Source organism: Stigmatopora nigra, chromosome 1 (genome assembly GCF_051989575.1).
Source record: "Stigmatopora nigra isolate UIUO_SnigA chromosome 1, RoL_Snig_1.1, whole genome shotgun sequence".
NCBI classification, from domain to species: domain Eukaryota; kingdom Metazoa; phylum Chordata; class Actinopteri; order Syngnathiformes; family Syngnathidae; genus Stigmatopora; species Stigmatopora nigra.
In genome coordinates this window covers 11687283-11710756 of record NC_135508.1, presented here as the reverse complement: position 1 = coordinate 11710756, position 23474 = coordinate 11687283, and the positions used below count along the sequence as shown (strand labels likewise).

General features: G+C 38.4%; 1 protein-coding gene and 1 long non-coding RNA gene across 3 annotated transcripts; one reads left to right on the top strand and one right to left on the bottom strand.

Annotated features, from left to right (window-relative positions):
- The first annotated feature begins 292 nt into the window (after positions 1 to 292).
- Positions 293 to 23261, top strand: ptpn11b (protein tyrosine phosphatase non-receptor type 11b). The gene is made up of 17 exons (XM_077724728.1): positions 293 to 328; positions 984 to 1037; positions 9021 to 9143; positions 12074 to 12268; positions 14301 to 14493; positions 14569 to 14688; positions 14850 to 14963; positions 15483 to 15579; positions 15763 to 15842; positions 16481 to 16636; positions 16987 to 17118; positions 17636 to 17790; positions 17971 to 18038; positions 18155 to 18306; positions 18974 to 19074; positions 19621 to 19751; positions 20740 to 23261. Exons 2-16 carry the CDS (start codon positions 1024 to 1026, stop codon positions 19706 to 19708), a joined length of 1788 nt encoding a protein of 595 aa, XP_077580854.1. The 5' UTR covers positions 293 to 328; positions 984 to 1023; the 3' UTR covers positions 19709 to 19751; positions 20740 to 23261.
- On the bottom strand, positions 1722 to 7041 carry LOC144207592 (uncharacterized). 2 transcript variants are annotated; one of them, XR_013328721.1, is made up of 3 exons: positions 6870 to 7041; positions 6067 to 6184; positions 1722 to 5144 (listed from the first exon to the last, which is right to left on the bottom strand). It is a non-coding gene; the product is annotated as an uncharacterized LOC144207592 (long non-coding RNA). The 2 variants fall into 2 exon arrangements; XR_013328722.1 differs by having other exon boundaries at positions 1722 to 4421.
- Positions 23262 to 23474: the final 213 nt, after the last annotated feature.

Genomic DNA, 23474 nt, shown 5'->3' with positions numbered 1-23474 from the left:
TTTGAATTCCACACCCCAAAATGTATTAAAATTTGCTGTCAAATCCAGGCCCCTTTTCGTAGACGTGGCCAAATTTTGTGTTGGGGTGTGATAATCAAGTGCAGACCTGGACAATTAGTTCCACAAAGGGCCGAAGTGTGTGCAGGTTTTCGTTCAAACCCATAAGAGGAAAGCTTTCCATCAATCTTGTATCTTAGTAGAGCAATCAGTGGATTGCAGTCAGGTGCTTCTTGTTTCATCAGAAATCTAATTAGTTCAACTGTCTGTGCTGGATCGCTTGGAACACAAACCTGCGCCCATTGCGGACCCCGAGGACCGGATTGCACAGGTCTGATCAAGTGGGTTGGACAACAAATGTATACAGTGATGCCCATGGCCACCATTGGCCGCTGGGCAAGGCATTCCCTCCAAACAGGTCCCTTGAGACAATCATCCAAATGGGATGTTGGCGGGGAGCTGATAGCGTAGAATCACTCGTTTGAACATTGGACCCAGGGGCTTCAGTCCGTTTTAGTTGGATAAGGTGGTGCTCGTCAAACTAAAACAATAAACATTGTGGTCCCTACTGTCGAAGATTACAAAAAAGAATATCATTTTTTTATTTACAAATGAATGGGATGGTTTACTAAAAAGTATTCTCCTGTAGCAAATGTTCTATTAAAAATTGTTTTAAGGGAAGACGGGTGTAAAGTTAAGGTAAAAATTGAACTCAGTTGAGAGCAGGTCAATATTTCTTGTGCAATTCACAGCTGTGGTGGTTTTTATTCATGTGCTCAGACCAGATGGGTAGCAAATTGATAAAACAAGCGTTCAAAAATCACGCAGAAATGTAGGCTCTTGTTTTGAAGGTCAGAGCCGGATCTGGGACGTGATAGTATAGCAAATTGTAATTTGATGGGACGGGGTTAGCCAAGTAGCCGGAGCCCACTAACGTTGTCCGCCGCTCCTTCTCTGTCACTTCTCCCGTGCGGTGTCCTGTTTAGAGCAACGTTTGAAGACTTCTCGGGGCTCGATCGGACTGCGATGACATCTCGGAGGTAAAGAGCGTTTTTTTTTCATGTTTTTCAAAATGTCACCACTCACGGCCGAAGTGTTCGACACCTGCTTCACTTTCTACGAGTCGAGCCACGGTGAGTTTCCAGAGGCAGTGAGATAGAGCGCCTCGTCGAGTAGGAGGGCGCTCTAGTAACTTTTCGACTGGTTTTACGTCAAAGTCGGTCAAACATTTACACCTCGTGGTTTGCTGATTTTTTTTTTTTAAATAAATGTTAGGAAAAATCATCGTCAAGATGCGTTACTGTGTTTTCCAAAAGTGACCCACAGTAACATCTCCTGTATTGGTTACATTACATTGCACATGTTTTCATCGTGTTATGGACAGTGTATATCTTGTATATTTTTAATAATAATAATAAAAAATAATTATAATATTTTATTTTAAAAAATATTGCTGAAAGAAGAATGCCAATACCCTGTTTTGGTTTAAGTTCAATTGTTTTTAATTTCTTAGTGTAGTAGAAATATCTTGCCTGCCAAAGTCATTGACAATACTGTATCAGTATATTTATTTATTGTCACTTGTGGTTTGTAAAAGGAGGAAGTACTTCACACTATGTTTTCATTTGAAAAACCACAGAAAATCATGTCAATTAATCAAAGATAAGAAATATCCATGTAAGGAACTTTCAAGATAAGAAATATCTATCCACCGATTGGCACGAGCAAAGGGGAAAAATATGAAATTTTAGTTAGGCTTGTTGTGTTTAACATTAATTCGTACAATTTTGTTAATGATGGTTTTAATTAAAATCTAAGTATTACTCAGTTCTTATGTCTGAGATAAGCAGTTGGCCATTCATAGGTCAAAAATAGAGCTGACCAATAGAATAATGGCAATTTATTAAGTTTGACTAAAAAATCTCTACAAATTGAATACAGAAATAAACATTGGAATTATAATGAGTTATCGATTGTTTCGCCATACAAAGATGTGATGACCAGGTGACTATTTCATTCCAAATTCTATTGGAAATTATGTTATTAATTCATCTGTCTCAGAGCCAACCTGTTACCATTACAAAATGTACAACCATAGTTACAATGTACCATTTCAACATTAAGTATATGAGAAACTTTTGAAATCATCAATCCCATAATCCTGATAATCCAAAAATCTTTTTGGATATTGTGTAGTTAATCCCAATGTTTGCATCCAAGATCATCTTTAACTGCAAATGTTGCACTTGCTCTTTATCTCTTGACTAATTATTTGACCACATGCATCAGCGTTCTTTCCTGCTGCAAGGTGACCTGGGAAATGTTGACTCCAGCAGCTAGCTGGCTGCTCTGGAGACAATTTCTATACATCACGTGCTTCAGAATTTGCTTTCTTTGCACTAACAGAGTTTATAGTTGACACAAAAAAGCAAATAACTGTACGGGCGGTAAACAGATCAGTGCAAAAGGAGTGTTGGTTCAGTATATGCTTGAATCGTTCATGTTACTGCATTTTCAAGTTTCTGAAATTGCTTACATTTTGTATTAAGTTATACAAAGTGTTTTGAAAGAAATGTGCAATGTAACAATAATCCATTTGGCAATGCTGGTTGTGTTTCAGTTGGGAATAATGGAAAATGAAGCACTCCGTTTTGGGGTTAAACTGTCACAAAACTTTGTTTGACAAACAAAAACAAAAAAAGAAAGATTTGAGAAGCCCACGTTTTAACTCAAGAGAATGTTAACTGCTATTATTGAGTTTAAAAAGGAGCAATAATTGTTTTACAGATTTATGTACACTACTTTTTAAAACTGGTTGATGTGAGCAATACTACATGGGTCGAAAAACACCAAAATAAAACATTTCAAAGGTAGAGGTCATAATCAAGTTCAAACTAAATATAGCACAAACCTGAAAAGTGTGTAATTTCTCTTTCCTCATGCTTTGTGCGAACGACTGAGACATTTATGAGTGTTACTTTTATGCTGCCTCTGCACTTCCTGTTTAAAACCTCACAGCGAGACAAAAGATGTGTGGCTAAAGTCTTTCTCGCTGTGTCAGACCACAGAATTCCATATTTAATTCCCTCGTACAGCAGTTACCTCCAGTAGATCTAACCACCTATTGAAAATATTGTCATGTTACCCCCTTTGTGATTGTAGCAGACCCCGTCTGTCAATGAGACTCATTTGAGTCAGTTTTCTCTGTCGGTCCACAGGAAAATAACAGCCCGTGTGGAGGAATTAGATAACGCTAGCAACACTTCCAGAAGGTCTCGTCACACCAACTGTTCATTTTTATTTTTTTTTAAACGTGCGTTATGCATAGAATAGAGTAAGAAATGATTCCTCAAAATCATCGAAATGAATGCCACAGAGGTCTAAAATACTCTTAATTTTAGTTGGAAAATATTTTTTAATCCAGTTGAAGTGGTTAAAAGATTGTTTTTACCTCTTTGATGATTACTAGCACACAAATGTTACTACAATTCCAAGTAAGCCAACAATAACTACTTTTTTTGTTTAAACAGTAAACATTTCAGATGAATTCCACTGTTGGACAATTCATAGTCATCCTCTATGAAACCATCATGAATGTTTTGGAATCTTGTGATTTTGCTTTTTAACTTAAAAAAGACTCGATACTAAGAACAAATAGTTTCTATTTCTAAGTCATGATTTCGATCAAAAGCAAGCAATTTGTTTCCACTATTGATTAATTTAATGTCTTAGCCCTGAGAAAACCAAATAAAAACTCTAGCTCTAAGGATGAATACATTTCTGGACAATACTTTTTTTTTTTTTTTTACATCAAAAGGTAACTTTTTTGCTCAAAAATAAACCTGACGGCCCACTTGAGATCTAGTTGACATAAATGTGGCCCGCCAACCAATCAGAGTTTGACGCCCCTGCTGTAAAGCATCCTGTGATGAGCGATTCGTTAGTTAAGCACTCCATGGGCATCAGCTGGGGTAAAAATACGGACAACATTACCAAAATCCACAGCCCGGGGCTTGTCTGTGACCAATATAGCCCTTATGGGGACTTTGATGCCTTGCTAAGTATACCACCTTTTTGTCGGAGGGCCTAGACAGGCATGCTGTAAATAGATGGTCCAGGCTTTATTGAACTTGAGACATTACGTAAGAGACTAAGCGGGAGCTGTGGACGCACACTTTGCCCCATTTTCCCTCCACCCGCTTGGGGCCCGACTTGAAACTCCCAGCTGCCCATGTCAATCCCATGACATTTTTTTTTTTTTTTTAAACTCTCTGTTGATGTCTTATCCGCCCAAACAAGTCTCATCTGCTCGTTTGTGTTTTGCGTTCCTGGTTCTCTGCTTGAGGCTGCATGTAAGGAAATGGGTTGCAAAGGAAATCCTATTCTTGGAAAGCCCTGAGTCACTCGGCTCCTGAGATCATGATCTGTGGAGGAGGGAGTAAAAATGAGATTGGAACGACAGTGGACATACGATAGCCCAGCAGATCTTGTTCAACCTTACATTCTTTCTAAGAACTTTTCCCCGAAATAATAACCCTGTCACCCTGCTACTGCTATCACAAAACCTGTATTATCTGCAGGTGTTTTTATCTTATGTTTGAGGGGAAGACAATAATGCTATCACATGGACACTAGAGAAAAGAAGACATGTAAAATTGTGGGGGAGAAAAAGCTCATATCTGCTCGAAGTAGTCATGTTACATTGTAGCATTCCTTTTAAAATCTCATTACCGTTTTAGCCAATCGAATGTGACTATATCCAAGGTATAGATATGTTGTTCCAAATGCATTACATTGTATCTTCATCACATGCATGGGAATTGAATAGCCTAATGGCACACTGCTGAATTGGCCGGATTGCAGAGGGTTATCTTGGCGAGGGCCGACTATGATATGGTGTAACTATGCCGTCCACGATTAGATGTAATCTCCCAGCACGGGCGACACAGCTGTTGTGTTTGTTCCCCCTGACAAGACCGGGCCAGTGCCTTTCATTTCGGAGGGTTTTGTTATCCTGATCCGGCCTGCCATGGTCTGCTCTGTGTCGTGGCAAGTAAAAGCAATCTTGGCTCAGGGATCACAGGTTGGCCTTTGTTTGGTTATAGACCAGTCAGGATGAAGGCGTAGCATAAGCTTGTTACATTTGCCTAAGGTGGAGAGAAAAAAAGGGGGGTCTGATAATGCTGACGAGTTGTGCTATCAGGCTCGCTCACGTTCATCCAAATCCCAGATTACAAGACCTCTGTCCCCTCGCTCACCCCTACCTACTCCCTCTCTCATTCGTACATTTGCGCAAAGCATCACATTTGTGTTCACTGTCTCATTTTAGTTAACCCAGTAACACCCAGCCCTAAACCTACTTCCCCACACACTTTCATTTTGTGTCTATATTGTCCTGCCTACTTCCTGGACTCAATTGTTTACTGGATTACTAAAATCTAAGGAAGGGGTTTGAGGAAGGCTTCGACCAGAATGGTGAGGTAGGGAGATCTTATCCCCGTTCAACTGTCTCCACATTCCTGGTATGCAAGCAACGTAATTGGTTCAACGTATTTTGCCGTCATGCAACTACAGTTTAAGTTTCAATGTTTTATTTTTTTTACCTTACTGATATTCATACTGTTCACAATCGCCAAATGGCTTTATCTGTGATCAGCAGTTGTTGAAGTCCCATTGATTTTAGGGGTCTGTTTTTGTTGGCAGCACAAACTCGCTCTGTTTTGAAATGCAGCACAGCTGGATTTTTATGATTGAAAAAGATGTATTGACTTCACGCTAAAATAGACGTACAAATGTAGCAAGGCTATTCTCGAAAACGCATCCAGCCCAGTGAAAGTTGGTTGCAAAGTCGCTGTTTTGTGGTCTACATTGAATAATATCTGTCCACATCCATGGACCAAAGTACCAACACCTGGTTGAACATCCCTACTTTGCAGTGAAACAACCCACAAGTCAACACCTGCAAGGAACACATTTTAAAAATCCTTTAGTCACATCTTTGTCTCTGTTTAGTTTTGTTTGCACTTTTTGACAGATAAAAAAATGTTCATTTGAATACCAAACATGTACCTTTACTTATAGAGATGTACAATTGTGTCAAAGTACTTTCCTTGTAGTCAAATCTTCTTGGTGTTGCAACTTTCATCACATCCCCATTGTTTTGATGATTTCACGAGAGACAGCAGTTCTGGGATGAAGGATTAAATATAGATTAGTGACGGACCATGTTTTTTTTTTTTTTGTATTTGTCCCGCAGTTATTATTTCTCCGTATGAATCTGTGAAGGATTAAAAACAAGACAATGAATAATCTGTTTGCCAGCTGACACACATGACCTCTTAGTGTTTCCTCAGCAAAATACATTTTCAGTAAATAATCAGGATGATGAAACAATTTTCACTCGCAACAAAAGAAAAAGATTTTAGATGATTAGTTGGGTGTAGTAGACTATGCTGACAAAGAGCAACTTTGTTTTAACATTAAATTATGTTTAAGTGATTGCCATTTTATAAAATTCCTCACCCACGACAAGGAGAATGACAAATATTACGTATTCATTTGAGTATAACATACACCCGTGTATAACGCGCACCCATAGTTTGCGACTAAATATTAATACAAATACTCGAATAAATAGGATAATTTAGTACTCTTTTTCTCAACATTGTGCACGATACTCGTATCAGTGATGAGCTCTGATTAAATTTCTAATATATATTTACTATCAAATGTTAAAGGTTTTTGATGAACTGTTTTAACTTAATAATTTATTGTGCAAAATCCATCCTTAGATTTGTACACAATCCTTTTTTTGCCGGTGGTGAACATTGGAAATGTCACTATGACTCTAGACAAAAAAAATTCTACATTACCGTATTTTGTGATCGCCCCATGGCTTCATCCATGTAAAATGCCTAAATGTTCATGATGTATCGTAGATAACTTTGGGTTGGAAAAGCTCGCTCAGAAAAAAAAGTGTGTTCGCCCCTAATTCAGAGTGATCGGATCTTGCTTTAAAAAAATGCATTTTGATTAAATCATTGCTAAAACACTAAAGAATGAGTATGGAATTTGCTGTGTGCAGAACAGCGAATACCAAGTAAAGCTGACTATCTTTTTATCTTCAATATCCACGAAATAGCTCAAGCCTTTTTTTCTGCAGCTAAACATATTTATTCTCTAATGCTGTCTTGCTATGCCCTGCAAATGACACGTAACATGGCTTATAGTGAATTACCTGAGCTAGCAATGGCCCGCAGTAATTAGAGAGGATTAACCTAATGATCCCAGCTAAAACATGAGCGTTCCTTTTGCACAACTGACATGTTTCCCTTCACCACATTATTTCTTCAAAATCAGCACGCAGCAAGCCAATTATAACTTTCTCTTTTACACACTATACAACTGAATCAAACTTTAACTGTACTGTCAGATAAAGTTTAGAAACTGTGAATTTTGTTTACCTGCGAAGTATATGAGATAAATAATTGCATTTTGTTTTCCAACAGAGAAAGCAACAGGTCATTGGCTCTGGCTTTAGTATATTCCTGTAAACCCACATATTCCTTTCCTTGCTTTTACTTACACTGCTGGATGCCTCAACTAATGATATAATATAGTTGATTCACGCTGCCATGCTCTCGCTCTTCCTCTGTAAGCAAACTTTTTTTTCTGCTGCAGGCAGGACTCAAACACAGAAACAGGCAGTGTAGAAAATAATGGTGTATGTTACTGCATATTTTGGTATCAATCTAGTCCAATTACAAACCATGCAGGGACAGATACTTTTAAATATTTAAGGTAGATGGTTCATACAATTTCTAATTTAGGTTTTTTTAAACCCTCCACTTTTTTGATTATTCATTAATATGTTGTATTACGATTTCATCGGGCAAAAATTCATAATGCAGTCATTTATGCGCTAGTTTATTGAAAAATGCAGTACTTTTCTTTTAACCATAAGGCACACCAGATTGTAAGACACATTAATGGATCAATATACCTCATATGTCAGTTTTATTTTATTACGTTAATTATCTTTTTTTTGTTAGTGTATTTATTATTCCTTTTACTGTTTCATTTATGGGTTTGATGAATTATGAATGTGTGTATCTGTGCCACTCCAAGAAAATCGAGGTCACCGAGCACAATCAGAATTCAACAAATAAATTCACATATTGAATTATAAAGCTCCAATAGTCCATGTTTATTAACACAAATTGGAATTAGTGATACTTTTGCTTAAATCTAATATTAATTTATGAATTAAAGCCACAGAAAATTGCAAATTATTGTACACAAGTCAAAAATGCAATACTTTAGATTTACTGTATATTTCTGTTGCATCAACATCCTGTGCAAACAAATATAATGAATTTGGTTGAATCCGCAACCAGTATTTTTTTATTTGGGGTGTTTTTTCGATGCACTGCTGTTTTTATTTGAATTCATTTTCTTATCAGGAAGTGTGTGCGGCATTTTTTTTTTATTATCATCATTGTTTTTTATTATTACTCTCCAATTCTATGCTCACCTGCAATGTGGAAATAATAAGGGTTATCTCTCAATATGAGCATTTTTTTCTGTCAAGCCAAATGTGCTGTTAACATTGTGAGTCTCATCTTCTCTGACAAAACAATGAAATTAATGAGGTATGCTGGAAGATTATGTTTGCGATCTAGGCCTGTTATATATTTTAATAGCACAAATGACAAGAAAAGCTAATGAGTGATTTTATGTGACCCTCGACTGACACTGTATACTATATAGTAGAAGTGCGGAAGGCATACACAACTGGTCATCCTCTGATTTGTTCCTGTTCATGCACTTATTTCCCATTTTTATAATTGAATCGTATTGTCCTAAGAAGCCAGTGTCCAAGCATGTATCGGTTTTTGTCTCTATGCTATTAAACCTTTGTGACACGAATTTTTTCTGTTTGTGATTCATTCATTTCCCTGGCCTCCTAAAGGGAATATACGCTACCATCCTGATGCATGACAGCATCTCCATTTTGCTTTCAGGTGGTTCCACCCTAACGTCACCGGAATCGAAGCAGAGCAGCTCCTGTTGACCCGGGGTGTCCACGGCAGTTTCCTGGCCCGACCCAGCAAGAGCAATCCGGGGGATTTCACGCTTTCAGTCAGGTATTTGTCTTGTTTCCCCTGTTACGTCCTTTTTTTCTGCCTCACTGTTCTCTCAATGGTCCGAAGTTCAGTCGTAAGTGTAAACAAGAGAGACTAGTTTTCCATTTTAAGGGATATAGAAAGCAGGATTTTTGTGTTCTAATCTATCTTAAACAAATGAAGTTACAGAAAATTGTTTTGGTCTTTGACCTTCCGAATTAATATTTTGATCGAATAAAAGATTTTTTTGTGCTTAACCTTCAGTTGAAACACTGGTAAATCTTTAGAGAAATAATAATGTGGGAGCAATTCAATTCACTATCGGTGTCAATAAGCTCAAAAGCTATTTTTATGATCACATGGGGATTTTTGATGGGAATATGATCAGTGCTTGTCCCTCAGTAACAGATGTTTTGGGGGCCTTACCACCATTGTGGTTTAGGTTCGGACCTTGGCTTTTTGAACTGTGCGTACAGGTGTCTATGTTGTGTAAATTTTCCGCCTTGTACCAATGGCAAACCTATTGTAATTCAATACACTTAAATTGTCATGACATACAAACAGTGCGAGTCCATCAGAAGCAGAATGTAAAACAAATCCACTTACTGTATATTCCAACGATTTACTGCATTTCCAGACCTTTTACAGTCTTGGAATATATTCATGATTACGATTTAGTAATCGTGTATCGGAACACATGCACACATTCATTCAGTATTTTCTCAAAACAGAGGAAAGTTTAATGAGTTGATGAGTCATTATCCAGCATGAGTAGTACGAGTGATAGCTCAGATGGTAATAGTCACTTTGGGAGTTTGGTGCCCTCGCTCTGTTTGCTCTTCCTCTCTCGTTGCCTTCCATTTTCATATCTCCACATTTTTATCTGAACATGAAGAGGTTTTGCAAATTTTAAAGCAATGTCTGTTCCTATTTTATATTATAAATATATATTGTATTATTGTCAGACATAGAGAAAACCACAGGCCACAGGTATCTCAATGTTTTCTTATTTTTCAACCTGGCCCACCAAGGTTTTATAAATTATCATTTCAAGCAAAATAAAGACAAATAATAGATGCATTTATATTTTATTCATTCAAACATGTTTTTTTTATAAAGTGCTAATTGTAATATTGAAACATAATATCTTTGTAAGAGTTATGAGCTTGTAATGACACTTGGGAGTATTTCCACGCTATCATAGCAATCAAGTCAGTGTTATTTAAACGCAAGTTCATTCCATTACGGGTGGTTCATTTAGATAGATGTGAAAAGTGTTAACAAACAGAAGCACTCTGGTGTGATGTTATGAGAAAGCTAACTGACCTCAGCCCGGTCGGTGTAACTTGCATCCGAGTGTGTCAAATTTTGATGAAGCAAAAATATTCATATGCACCCAACGAGGTTGCAAAGGAGTGAATTAAAATGCTTTGAAATGCATTCCCCAAAAGTAGCGGAATCGTAGCTACGAGAAGAATGCAAACCGATTACACCGTTTACTTGCTTCTTTCCGTTTACGTTATTCATGACGCAAAAGGGATGCAAATATTGTGGTTTATAGCCAGGCATCAAGATGGACTTGAACGTTTTACCTTGGGAACACACACATTGAAAATCTTCCCTAACATGAAATGAGAAAATCTTTGAATCACTGAATTTCAGCTTCTAAACAATGTCACCGTTTCAACTGTCTGCATCCATGTCAGGTTGTTGTTGTTGTCACCATGAACCAAAATGCCCCTGTTGACGTCGTGCTGTTTGCATAGAGCTCAAAGTGTGGGTTGATTTCTCCTCTCGCTCTCTCGTCCATCTACTTTTTATATATCGTGCTGTCTGTAGTGGCAGCACCTGTGTGTTAAGTGCTGTTCACCTGACTTCACCTGGAAATGGAATGGAAGCATTTATTTATCATATTATGAGAGGAAAACTGCTCTCATTTATATTTGCATGGTTAATCAACTCATCAAATAAATCAAATGTAACGGGTTATGTTTTGCGTTTCAATGACTGTGTTTGAAATGAGTTGGAGCGGAATGTGAATAGGAATAAAAATCTATGGCAGTGTGCCAACAGCCAATACTAAAGCTATTTAGCAATTACCAGGAAAGACGGCGAAAGACCGAGAAAGTGATGGATCACAGGACAAATGGAAAAAGAAATAGGCCTAAATGTAATACGGAAGTATCAAGACACATCTAGAGGATAATAAGAAAGAAGAGTTTGGCCTAGAGTAGTCCCACCAGAATCTTATTTCTTAGTTAAATTCTTTTCTGTCTCTCAATTGAAATTCAGACTGGATGGCCTTCTTTGTTATTCAGAATTACTTCTTATAACAAATTCTGTTCTGTAGCTAGACTACTTTGTATTTGTAGTCATCAAACACAGAAAACTTCATCAATAGGCAATGTCAGATCACAGATTAGGAGAATCTACAGTGCACAAAGCTGATATCGTGTGTATAATGTTTGTGATTTAACCGGTATTTTCTATTGCTTTTCTATTTTGTTCTCCATTGAACTATTTTTAATTCAGAATTTATTTGCTTTTGATATTTGATCAAATAAAAAGTGCCCACTTTAAAATTCGACTTTTCCCAGTGTTACATATATATATATAGTAAATAATGTTTCCGTCTTCATTATGCATTATTTGGTTGGTGCGACTTATATTCTGAAAAATACAGTGGCTATTTATCTTTGAGTCGGGGGTTTCACTTGGCAAGGATAAATATGTACCAGTGTTTATTAATGATACACTTTTCAAATAGACTTTACATAAGAATTCTTAAAACGCACCACATGGCTTGATAAACTCATGCATTGGTAATATGTGTGTGCAGGAAAATCTACATAAACTATATTTTGCTTATGCAGGGACACGTGTGGGAGTTTTTTTCATACGTTATTAAAGCATACCCTAGAAATGAATACACTCGATCTCTCCCCATTAAGGCGTAACGATGAGGTGACCCACATCAAGATCCAGAACTCGGGAGACTACTATGACCTGTACGGGGGCGAGAAATTTGCCACGCTTGCCGAGCTGGTGCAGTACTACACTGAACAGCAGGACCTTCTCCGTGAGAGGAACGGCCATGTCATCGAGCTCAAATACCCACTCAACTGCAAAGACCCCACGTCTGAGAGGTACGCCAAAGAATCCCATACCATTGACATACAGTAAAGCACAACTATACATTGAAGCTTCAGTAAGGTCAGCAAAATGTGTTGCTACTTTACATAAAGCCTTTAAATGTGCGTTGAAGTTTCTGTCTGCAAAAAGATTTTATTGCCGCTAGGTTCAATTCTCAGTGTTGCTTTTACAGTTAGAGAGGCAGTTAAGCCGTCTAAGAGGTGTTATTAGTGAAGCTTTTAGTGCACTTCCCGTTGATTGCCCGACTGCTGCTTGTGATGCACTTTAACCCTATGTAGAGATGTATTATAAATTGGATATAAAGTCAGTATTGGACATTAAATTCATGCATATTTCTTCAAATGTTAAAATATTGGTTATAGAGGTAGTCGTATAAAATGATAGTACATTCAACTAGAAAAAGACTGTGGTGATGTCTGAAATTGGACCAAAACTTTTCTGTAAAAAAAGAGGATCATCTGAGGAAGCGTACATACGTTTTTTTATTTTATTTTTTATTTTTCCCCCCCTCGGCTGTAAAATGTGAAATATCATAATGAGAACAGTAGTCATCATTTGTCAATAAAAAATAGTCTGATTGTAACATAAAAAGTGAGATGGTTAAAAGTTTCTAGATATGCTCTGTTTTAGTGTTCAAGTAGGAATGTGCACTCACGACTCGTTAACACCCTGCAGCTATGAAGCAGTTTCCCCAAAAAGGAAGGAAGAACATTGTTAAGTCTTCCCCATCTCAGATCCTCCTGCTTGTCTTGATCATTTGTCATTTCCCCAAAAACACCCTCTAGCCTCCGGCTGAGCTTTTTCGATTTTCTGTCCCTCTGTAGAGGTAAGCTTCACCTTGAAAGACATGAAAAAAGATGTCCACAATAATAACACGTGGCTATATTTTAAAGCAGGGGATCATGTGTGAAAGATGCCATATTATTGCACAGTAAAAAAGAAATAAACCTTGAATCTGGGGAAGGGAGAATGTGTTAGCAATAATCAAAACGGCCTGTATTCTTAATACCGCATTCATGGAATAAGCATTAAACAGAATGATTCAACCATTTCGGGGCAGGACACCAATTTAGCCGCTGCTGCATGACACAAATGATATCACAACTGCACTAACGCTTTGGTTTGTTTACAGCCCATTTTAAAATGGCCTGGCTTGTTAAAAATGGATCAGTAGGAACTGCAAGCGTATGGGGCTGTCAGCATTAAAGGTGCATGTGCAGATTAAGTTTGGCCTATTAGACTGCATTTGGAAAGTAACCTGCCCACTCCAACCTAGTTCTATCTTCAGGAACCACTCTCAGCATGAGTGTTGTAGGAGAAGACCTAAATGCACTCCACCACCACTGCCAGCCATTGCACAGCATACAAATTTTATATGTCCATTCATCCTGCATTATTGAAGCACTTCCTGCCCTGTTGCTGTTCTCAGTATATGGTGGGAAGATTCACTTATTCAAGTCGGTCACTCTTTCGCTACCATTCGCAGTTATAGAGATCAAATCAATTTCAATTGTAAATATTGCCATTGAATGATCGTGTTTCATATATGTGTGTGTGTGTGTGTGTGTGTGTGTGTGTGTGTGTGTGTGTGTGTGTGTGTGTGTGTGTGTGTGTGTGTGTGTGTGTGTGTGTGTGTGTGTGTGTATTTTTGTGTGTGTGTGTGTATTTTTGTGTGTGTGTGTGTATTTTTGTGTGTGTGTGTGTATTTTTGTGTGTGTGTGTGTATTTTTGTGTATGTGTGTGTATTTTTGTGTATGTGTGTGTATTTTTGTGTATGTGTGTGTATTTTTGTGTATGTGTGTATGTTTGTGTGGGTGTATGTTTGTGTGTATGTATGTAAATATGTATGTATTTATACATGTTTGTATGTATTTTTGTTTTTCCTTTAATTGTGTTTTATTTATTTTGTGTGTGTGACTTATAGTCCGAAAAATACAAAATTATGTTTGTTCTGAAACTGTCATCACATTATCTTGTGTGTGAGTTTGTCATTTGCATTGATTTTGCAAATGATTTGCCTTCCAGGTGGTACCACGGCCACTTGTCTGGCCGAGACGCTGAAAAACTGCTCACAGAGAAAGGCAAGACTGGAAGCTTCCTGGTTCGAGAGAGCCAGAGCAAACCAGGCGACTTTGTCCTCTCAGTTCTTACGCACGAGGACAAGCACGAGAACGTCGACCGCAAGACCAAGGTCACCCATGTGATGATCCGCTACCAGGTAACTCGGCACACTAGCGTAATTGTGAAAATGTTTTGTCATCGTCATGCTTAAACTGTGAGTGGTGTTTTTCAGCACGATGGGAAATACGACGTAGGTGGTGGTGAGAGGTTCGACACCCTGGCGGACCTTGTGGATCACTACAAAAAGAACCCTATGGTGGAGAAGAGTGGTATCGTAGTGCACCTCAAACAGGTTTGATTGAACTTTGATTATAGATTTCTTCTTTATAGTTGTTATGAAACAATACTGGTGACTTTGAAATGATACCATACTATATTTTGGACACAAACCCATTTAAAAAAGAAAAAAAGGGGACAGAAAAGGCTTAACAATCAAACTCCTTCTCCATACAGCCTTTCAATGCGACAAGGATAAATGCTGCCAACATTGAGAATCGAGTCCGAGAGCTCAACAAAGTCGCTGACAATTCAGAGAAGCCTAAACAAGGATTCTGGGAAGAATTTGAGGTAAGGTTTCTTACAAGCACACAATTAGTGTTCAGCATTAAAGAGAAAAAGGCTTAAATCCACTATATATGGCAAAGAATTAAGAACGTTGATTAAAGGTACTTGATTTGGACTCCAACCTTACCATTCATTATCTCGGTCATGTTGCAAACTGCATTACAAAGAATGATGTTGTTGTAGTACTTTGAGGGAACCATGTGCTTGTTTTATTCAACATGCCAGTGTCATTTTGGTGTAATGGAAGAGAATGACACAATATATCTCGTCTAGTCCCGTAATTTTGCTTTGATTGCCGTCATATCAGATAATTCCGTTTCACAGAGATTAGATTTTGAAATTTGGGGGAAAATTGGGTGGTTTTGAAGCCAATTCTTTTCCATTTTCTTTCACTTTGTGTATGTGAAGATGGCGTTTTGTCAACGTGACATTGCCAGCTTTGTCACATTTTATCTTGTAGAGTACATGGCAGAAAATGTAATGAAACAGAAAACACGATCTCTCCTGCTCCCATCCCCACAGGTACTTCAACAGCAAGAGTGCAAACTGCTGTATCCCCGGAAGGAAGGCATGAAACCAGAAAACAAGAGTAAAAACAGATACAAGAATATCCTCCCCTGTGAGTCGTAGAGCAAACTGCTGTTTCCTGCCTCACCAGCTTCCTGTGGAAAGCGTGACACAAATACACAAAGCAGACAAGACGCTGATTTGGCTGTGATAGCTTAAACACAGTCCAAAGACATGGCTGAGGTCATTGACAGAAACACTTTGTATTAATGACGATTTAAATCTTTGTTTTCAGTTGATACGACTCGGGTGGAAATTCGAGACACGGATTCGGATGTTCCCGGTTCAGACTACATAAACGCCAACTACATTAGAGTGAGTCTGAATTTATGCCATGCTCTCCAACAGTATATAGCAGAATTTGGTGCTTTAAAAAGTTAAGGTTGATGCATTTCCACCTCTTTCGTGCAATATTCAACATTTTTATTCAATGTAATCTTGGTTGTATTCTACCACCTAGCGGCCCGCTGGCCAAGTGGTTAGCACCTCACAGTTCTGAAATCGAGGGTTCAATCACAGGCTGGACCCTCTTGTGTAGAATGGATTTTGCATGTTCTACCCAAGCTTGAGTTTGTTGTTCAGGGTACTCTGTTTTCCTCCCACATGCCAAAAACATGCATGATTGAACACTTTAAATTGCACCTGAGTGTTCGCGCGAATGGTCTCCTTGTGCCTTCAGCATGGCTGCTCACTCATTCAGGGTGACCCCTGCCTGGTGCACGGAGTTAGCCCGAATAGGCTCCAGAACCCACCCTAACCCTTGTGAGGATAAACGCTACAGAAAATGAATGAATGAAATCCTATGCAAGGTTATGGAAATCTGAATGAATGCTACCCCCTATTGGTGTGATGAGTAGTGTGTGCTTTAGTAACTCAGATTTTTTTATATTTGAACTTGGTTTCCTAATTAAAAAAATTAAACACTTTTTTTTTTTATTATCATTATTTTACAGGGCTCACAGGAAGAGGGGCGCCAGTTGGATGATGACAAATTCTTCATTGCCACTCAAGGCTGCCTACAGAATACTGTTGCCGACTTCTGGAAGATGGTGCATCAGGAAAATACCCATGTTATTGTCATGACGACAAAGGAGATGGAGAGAGGACGGGTAGGGCTTCTTCTTTTTTTTTTAATTCATCGCTAAAGGTCCTAGTTTGTCCGTAATTTGAAATTCGTTCAGATACATTTATTTTGTATATGAAAACAACATTTGAACATTACAACTACTGTAATATCATTTTATATCATGCGTGTGTATGTGCCAGAAGAAAGGAGAGGAGGCAGACAGGCAACAAGGATAGTATTACACTTAAGCTGATTGCAAAGCTTGCTTGAGTGGATGTAGCTCTTTATTTTGTCTAATTCCTACAAACATTCGCCAAGCCGCCCTCCAACCATCGCTGCGTAACCCCAACCCCTATCACCATGAATGACCTATTGCTTCTTCTTTCAATTCAGAACAAATGTGTGTGTTACTGGCCCAACCTTCACACCAGCGTAGAGTTTGGAAGAGTCCTGGTGAGAAACGTGGACGAGCGACCCGCACAGGACTACATCCTGAGGAAGTTGGAAGTGACCCGTCTGGACCGGGTAGGGAAAGCTACGCCCTGAATAAGCTCTGACACACTGACCTAGGATCAGATTATCTAACCTATTACACAAAATCCTTCAGCACGTGTTTGTGCTTATGTGGAGATTTCTTGCTGGCTCCCAAGGAATTACAATCCCTTGTAGACAGAAATATCTGTAGCCTTTTTCCTAAATATTATACATATATATCTTATAAATAATAAAGATGAAATTCCAAAAATTGAAATTGGCAAAGCCAAGACACAATAACTTATATTCAATCGTCTTTACTAGCGACTATACTTTGCTTTGCTTTAATAACAAATTGTCAATATTTGAAACGCAATGAACTTGCTAAAAACGTGTCAATCCTTCTGCAAATTTTGACCTGAAGAAATGACCTAACCGAGCATTTCATATGAAATTTTGCCACTTTTTCAATTGATAGTTTTTCTATAAAGTGCAATTTCTATGATGACTACTTAAAAAGCAGGATGGATCAAACAGCCTGTCTTTGTTTTTACATTGTTCCTCTCAGAGGGAACCACTGAGATACATCTGGCACTACCAGTACCTGAGTTGGCCGGACCACGGAGTTCCCAACGAGCCCGGTGGGGTCCTCTGGTTTCTCGAAGAAATCAACCGGACCCAGAAGACCATTCCAGAATCAGGGCCCATTGTCGTCCACTGCAGGTACAAACTAGTTGCCCAACTTTGCATCCTCTGACCACAGCTAAACTGACCTGTGATATAAGATTTCCATGTCTCTCCAAAATGTCAAAATTACTCAATTCTATTCTTCACTATGACTTCCAGTGGCTGTTTTCCTCACACCTAGTTTGTTTGACCTTTCGCTTTTGGTTGTTCCCACAGTGCTGGGATTGGCAGAACTGGCACCATTATAGTCATTGACATCCTCATTGACATTATAAGCCGCCACGGTAAGATCTTTTTTTTTTTTTTTTCATTCATTATAACCCTTCATGTAAAGAGTATTCGAACACAAATAATGGGGCAACATGCATAGACGGATCATATGTGTTTTTGTGTGGCACAGGCCTTGACTGTGATATTGACATCCCCAAAACAATCCAACGGGTACGCCAACAGAGGTCTGGCATGGTACAGACCGAGGCTCAGTACAAGTTTATCTACATGGCCGTGCAACAATACATAGACACTGCCCAGAAGAGACTAGAAGAAGAGCAGGTAATTTGCTGGTTGGTTGTCAAACACCACTACTAAAGCTTTAAAATACAGTCATACCTGTAAGTACGAAAGTTTCAGGTTACATTTTTTTTTATATGCAAATGGTTGACTCGAGTTACGATAAAGATCCAAGTTACGAAATCCCCAAAAAGTAAATGCATTTCCTTATTTGTTATTTTATTTTGAATTTCTCTTATTAAGCGATTAAAAACTAATGCAACATGGCACATATTTGCACACAAACACAAACACACACACACACACACATGGCACACACGGCACACGTAAAAGTCTAAAATGTACTACAAAGTGGGTGGCTTTCGGCCCTGCTAGAACGGCCTCTTGCCGCCATATGGCGGAAAAACATGAGTATTACATCTATAATGGCCACGGAGAGAGATATTTTCTGAGGTGCAGGGCACCTTTTCATATGCTTTATTTATTTTAAGACATTAATAAATGGTTGTGTGAGAACTGTGGAATGAATTAAGAGAATTTACATTCATATAAAGTACACCTCTACTTACGAAATTTTCAAGTCAAGAAAAAAGTCTTGCAACCAATTAATTTTGTAAGTCGAGGTACAACTGTGTTTACAAATTACCAAAACATGTTATTGGAGCTAAACCAGCAGTTTTAGAAGCTAAATGATGATGTCTCTTTTCAGAAGAGCAAGATAAAGGAGAGAGAGTACTCGAATATTAAATATCCTCCAATGGCGAACTCAAGGTCCAAACTCAACCTGGCCTCATCACGCTCTTCATCTGTGTAAGTACAACTTGGACTAACATGAGTACATTTTCAAGGAAGTGAAAATCAGAGGCTGGTGGCCAGCCAATTGCAGGGCACAAGTAGATGGACAACCATTCACGCTAACAATTACACCTCGTTGCATGTTTATGGAATGTGGGAAGAAATCGGAGTAGAATTCCCACGCAAGTCCGGGCAGAACATGCATACTCCAGACAAGGTCCGAACCTGGGATCAAACCCTCAATCTTAGAAGTGTGAGGCCGATGCGCTAACCACTTGGTCATTAGGCCCCCTGCTCTTACTCTTGATCAAAGAAATCAATCTTGTCGGTGCAAAAGGTTTAGTATATTTTGTTAATGTGCGTATGCTTCAGCTTTAATGAATTCATCCAGTTATCATTTTAGCAATTTAAGCAGAGTAAAATTGAATATGGGTAAATTGAGAGTAGATTAACGCTTTAAAGTGCTTTTAAACAGCGCCAAGTTTAAATTGGCATTAATCAGGATCTGACGTGTGAGTGCAATTTGAGTGATGTTCTTATTGTCCCTTCCTATCATTTCAGCATGACAAATGATGATGCGTCAAGTGTGTATGAGAACATCAACTTCAAAACCCCGCAGACCTCTTTCAGTAGTAACACCAGGAGGTAAAACTAGTGCTGTGGACCTCCAGGTCTTTCTCACAACTTTTTCGGTAAGTACTCATCATTTTTTGCAATTTGGGTTTGGGGAGACTGCATAAAAACCATAATGAATTTGGCCAGAATTATTCATTGTTCCCATTCAAGAATTCCTTGATTCGTTTTTATAAATATTATTATCATAACTGCATTTAACAATTGTTAATGCTACCAAATAATCACAATACAACACTAAAAAGAAATTCATAACGAGTTGTATTTTTTTTCCCAAAATTGTTACTTTCGTAACTCTAAGTCTTCATTAGTATTCATTTTCAGTCATCCAGTGAACACTGATTATGGGTTCACCTCGTCCAAGACGTCTGACAGTTGCGTCTAATTCGGTGGTGTCAATCCGGCCGGCCCACAAAGTTGTTCTGCCTGTCGGACACTTGTAGCTCATTCAAACTTTTTGACAAGGGCACTACAAAACCAGATATTTTTAAGTTGTTTTATCGAATGCATGCAATACTGCACTTTGCTCAATTTCCTATCCGCAAGTGTCCTCAATGGCAGCCAATGAGTTAATTAGGAACCTTAAAATGACCCAAAACTAAAAGGAAGTAACTTGGAAATGCCGAAAAATCTGCAGGAACCAACACACAAACAAGAAGCTTCCCAGAAAGCCCCTCAAAATCCATAGGGAAATTAGAAGAACAAGAATAAAAAGTGATGCAAAATGAACTCCTTGCCTGCTGTTCGCAATGATGGTTGTCCAATTCACTTAAACTGGCTCATCTTTCAGTGCCATCCCATCAATGGCACTAAATGATGAGCGTCCACAGCCTGTTAGTCGTCCGATGAACAAATGTTCATTTGCCCTTCCTAGTCAAAATGGATAAATAAGTTAACTTTTTGGGCCGAAAAATCAAATGGTCCGGGCCAGACGGCATTTAGTCGGCTCGGCATTAATGTGGCCCGCAAACCAAAGTGAGTTTTACACATCTCTTGTCTAATTCAAAGAGACAGCAGCCTTGAACACCACTTGTCTGTTTCCTTCAGTCTCAGCAGAGGTCATCTGTTGCTCAAAGTACCGCCAATGAGACGGGCGGGGGCGGTATCTCGATGCGCAGCTTGAAGCGCTCTAGAGTGTTGGCGACACTCTGGTGATCCCAAGCGGGACCTCGGCTTCTGGAGTTAATTGTCCAAAAACAAGGAGGACCTATCACCCTCTCTTTTCTCCGGTCGTGCTGCTGCCTCCAGAGCCTTTCCCCTCGCTTTATCAAGTGCCTTGTTGTTTGGAATAAAGCCGTTATATCTTTGCTCTTACTTGGAAGACGGGTGCTCAACCAGGCATTGAGCCACCGCAAAAATGTGGAATTAAAGCCAAGAAAAGGTCAAAGCAAGGTCAACTCACAGACATCCTTGGTTGAGGTTACTGCTGTTTTTTTTCCGCCAACAGGGAAGGGGTACTATTTGTCATCTAGACACTGCTTGTTATTTTTTCAGTTATTTACAAGTTAATGTCTTTTATTATATTGTTTCTTCACATTATTGTTTCAGGTTGTTTGCAAGCCTGTCACAGTTTGGAACTGGTTTTAGAATTTGTGTTTAGGTCAACAATGCTTTACTATATCGACACGGACCAAAATGGTACCTGACGAACTAAAAGCTTGCGTATTTTGAATGTACGGAATCTCATGTAAAGGATTATTATTGCCAAACTGAAAGAAATTATCCATCAATACAAATATATATATATATAAAAATATATATTTTTACCACAACATTTGTCCGTGAGATGAAAATAATCTATTATACTATAATAGCAGAATAAAATGTATTATATTTATTATAAAAGAACTACTTTGCAGAATACAAATTTCTCACATGGAACAAAATGTGTATTTTAAAATTATAAATGAATAACAGTCCTGCAGTATCATTTGAATTAGGGAGCATTGATTTTTACTCTAAACGTAGCCATCTATTGGTTGTGGTGCTCCATTAATGCAATAATAGCCTGATTTTGAAGAAGCCACCTCTGGACTTTGTTTGACTTATCGTCTTTGTTAATCATCACGTCTGATGCGCTTCAACATCTGCCCTATCCGACGAGGGAAAGGCAATGGCGATTAAAGCGCACCAGATGGCTATCTACCCGAGATTGAAGAGTAGATTTGTCTCCAAAAAGTAATTTAGACAACAGTCATAATCCTGGCTTGATGATAGCTGTCCGTGTAAATTTACGTCACTGATCAAGTGCAGGCGTGTCAGTGGGGCGTGACCCGGTTTGTGTGCAAAGTCAGGAAAAGCTCAACATCCGTGACAAAGAAAGTAACGCCAAGGTTAAATTCCCCCAATTAGAATCGACATAAAATTGCATTCTCTCTAAATTCTGACTTGCAAAAAAAAAGAATCAAAGTTGAATCATCTTTCTCAGCCCAGTTTCTATTAAAATAATTTTAATGATAACGCAACACAAACTGTTTCTCAAAGACCTCTACAATATAACCCTAACTAAATAATCCAATTTTGTTGTATTCCATTTTTTAATACATTTTTATCTTGACCTTACCACAGTTTAGCTGTTTTTCCCCCATTTAACCTACGAATTAGATATGCATCCACATATGGTAAAGCTAAAGAATCCGTCAGCTTTTTACTATCTCAAAGAGCATTTAGGGGCCTGATTTAAAGAGATGCCAAATAGCAGGAGACAAATTGCTTGTTCACTCGAACAGATTGCGAGCAAGCTTTGTTTTGGGACTTTAACAAAGACGATTGTTTCAATTATCTGACAGCTTTTGCACTGATGGTTTTCACTATGGGACATTGGGGCGAAAAACACAAGTGCAAAGTCAGAAGCTTCAAATAATATTTGAAGTGGTGTGTTGCATTTATTCACTCAACTTCCGTACCAAACCCTCCCAAAAAATAATGAATACTATCTAACCTTGTATCTTCCAGTCCCCTGTTGTTTTTAGCCTTACATTTAAAATGATTAAGTTGACAGTGTCTATTGCATTTACAGTCATTTCTTTTATGTTTGTTTGTTTTTAAAAGTTTGCAACATACATGGCATTTCAAGAAAAGTCCCTCCCCCTTTTATCTCCAAACTGTGGGCCATTTATTGACTGACTTGGAAATGATTTGTTTTCTTTTTGTATGAATGTTGTCACACTGTAGCTCTCGTTGATTTTCTTCCGCTCTGCCTCTTTCTTTATGACATGTTGAATTATCAATACTTGAAAGTGTGAAACTGTTGAATCTTTGACATTTTGTATGTTATTGTTTTTTCCTCAAGTGTTGAAATGCTCATCATTTGAATGTGGCAAAGTTTCTCTTATTATTGTCGTTAAGTTACTTCAATTTGAACCAGTGGAGAAGTTTGCTTGTTCTCATTTAATTTACTTGAACATATTTCTTTTGGTCCCTCGTTCCTGTTTCTTTCCTCTTGGATGTCGGAAGTGAGTTGTGTGTGTTGTTCTTGCACTGGCTTCTGCTCAGATGCCTTCTAGCTGTACAGGCTACCTTCGGATGCAAAAATGCTCTGCTTTGTTACAATAAAGCTACAATTCACATTGGCTGGGATTTTCTTGACGTTTTGGCTGTAGGTGGACATTTTCTCTTTGTTCTGTTTGTTTCAGCAGTAAATATAAGTATATTTTGACATGATTGCCTGCCAATCAATTCTATTTACATCAAGTCCCCCCTCCCTATGCCACATAGTGGGCTGGGTTAGGCTCCAGCACCCCCATGAACCTTGTGACGATAAACGGTATGGAAAATTAATG

Excerpts from the sequence above, each read along its gene's own strand:
- ptpn11b (XM_077724728.1), top strand. Across the intron at positions 18,039-18,154 it reads TGACATTATAAGCCGCCACG|GCCTTGACTGTGATATTGAC; the intron begins GTAAGATCTTTT and ends TGTGTGGCACAG. Across the intron at positions 19,075-19,620 it reads TCATCACGCTCTTCATCTGT|CATGACAAATGATGATGCGT; the intron begins GTAAGTACAACT and ends CTATCATTTCAG.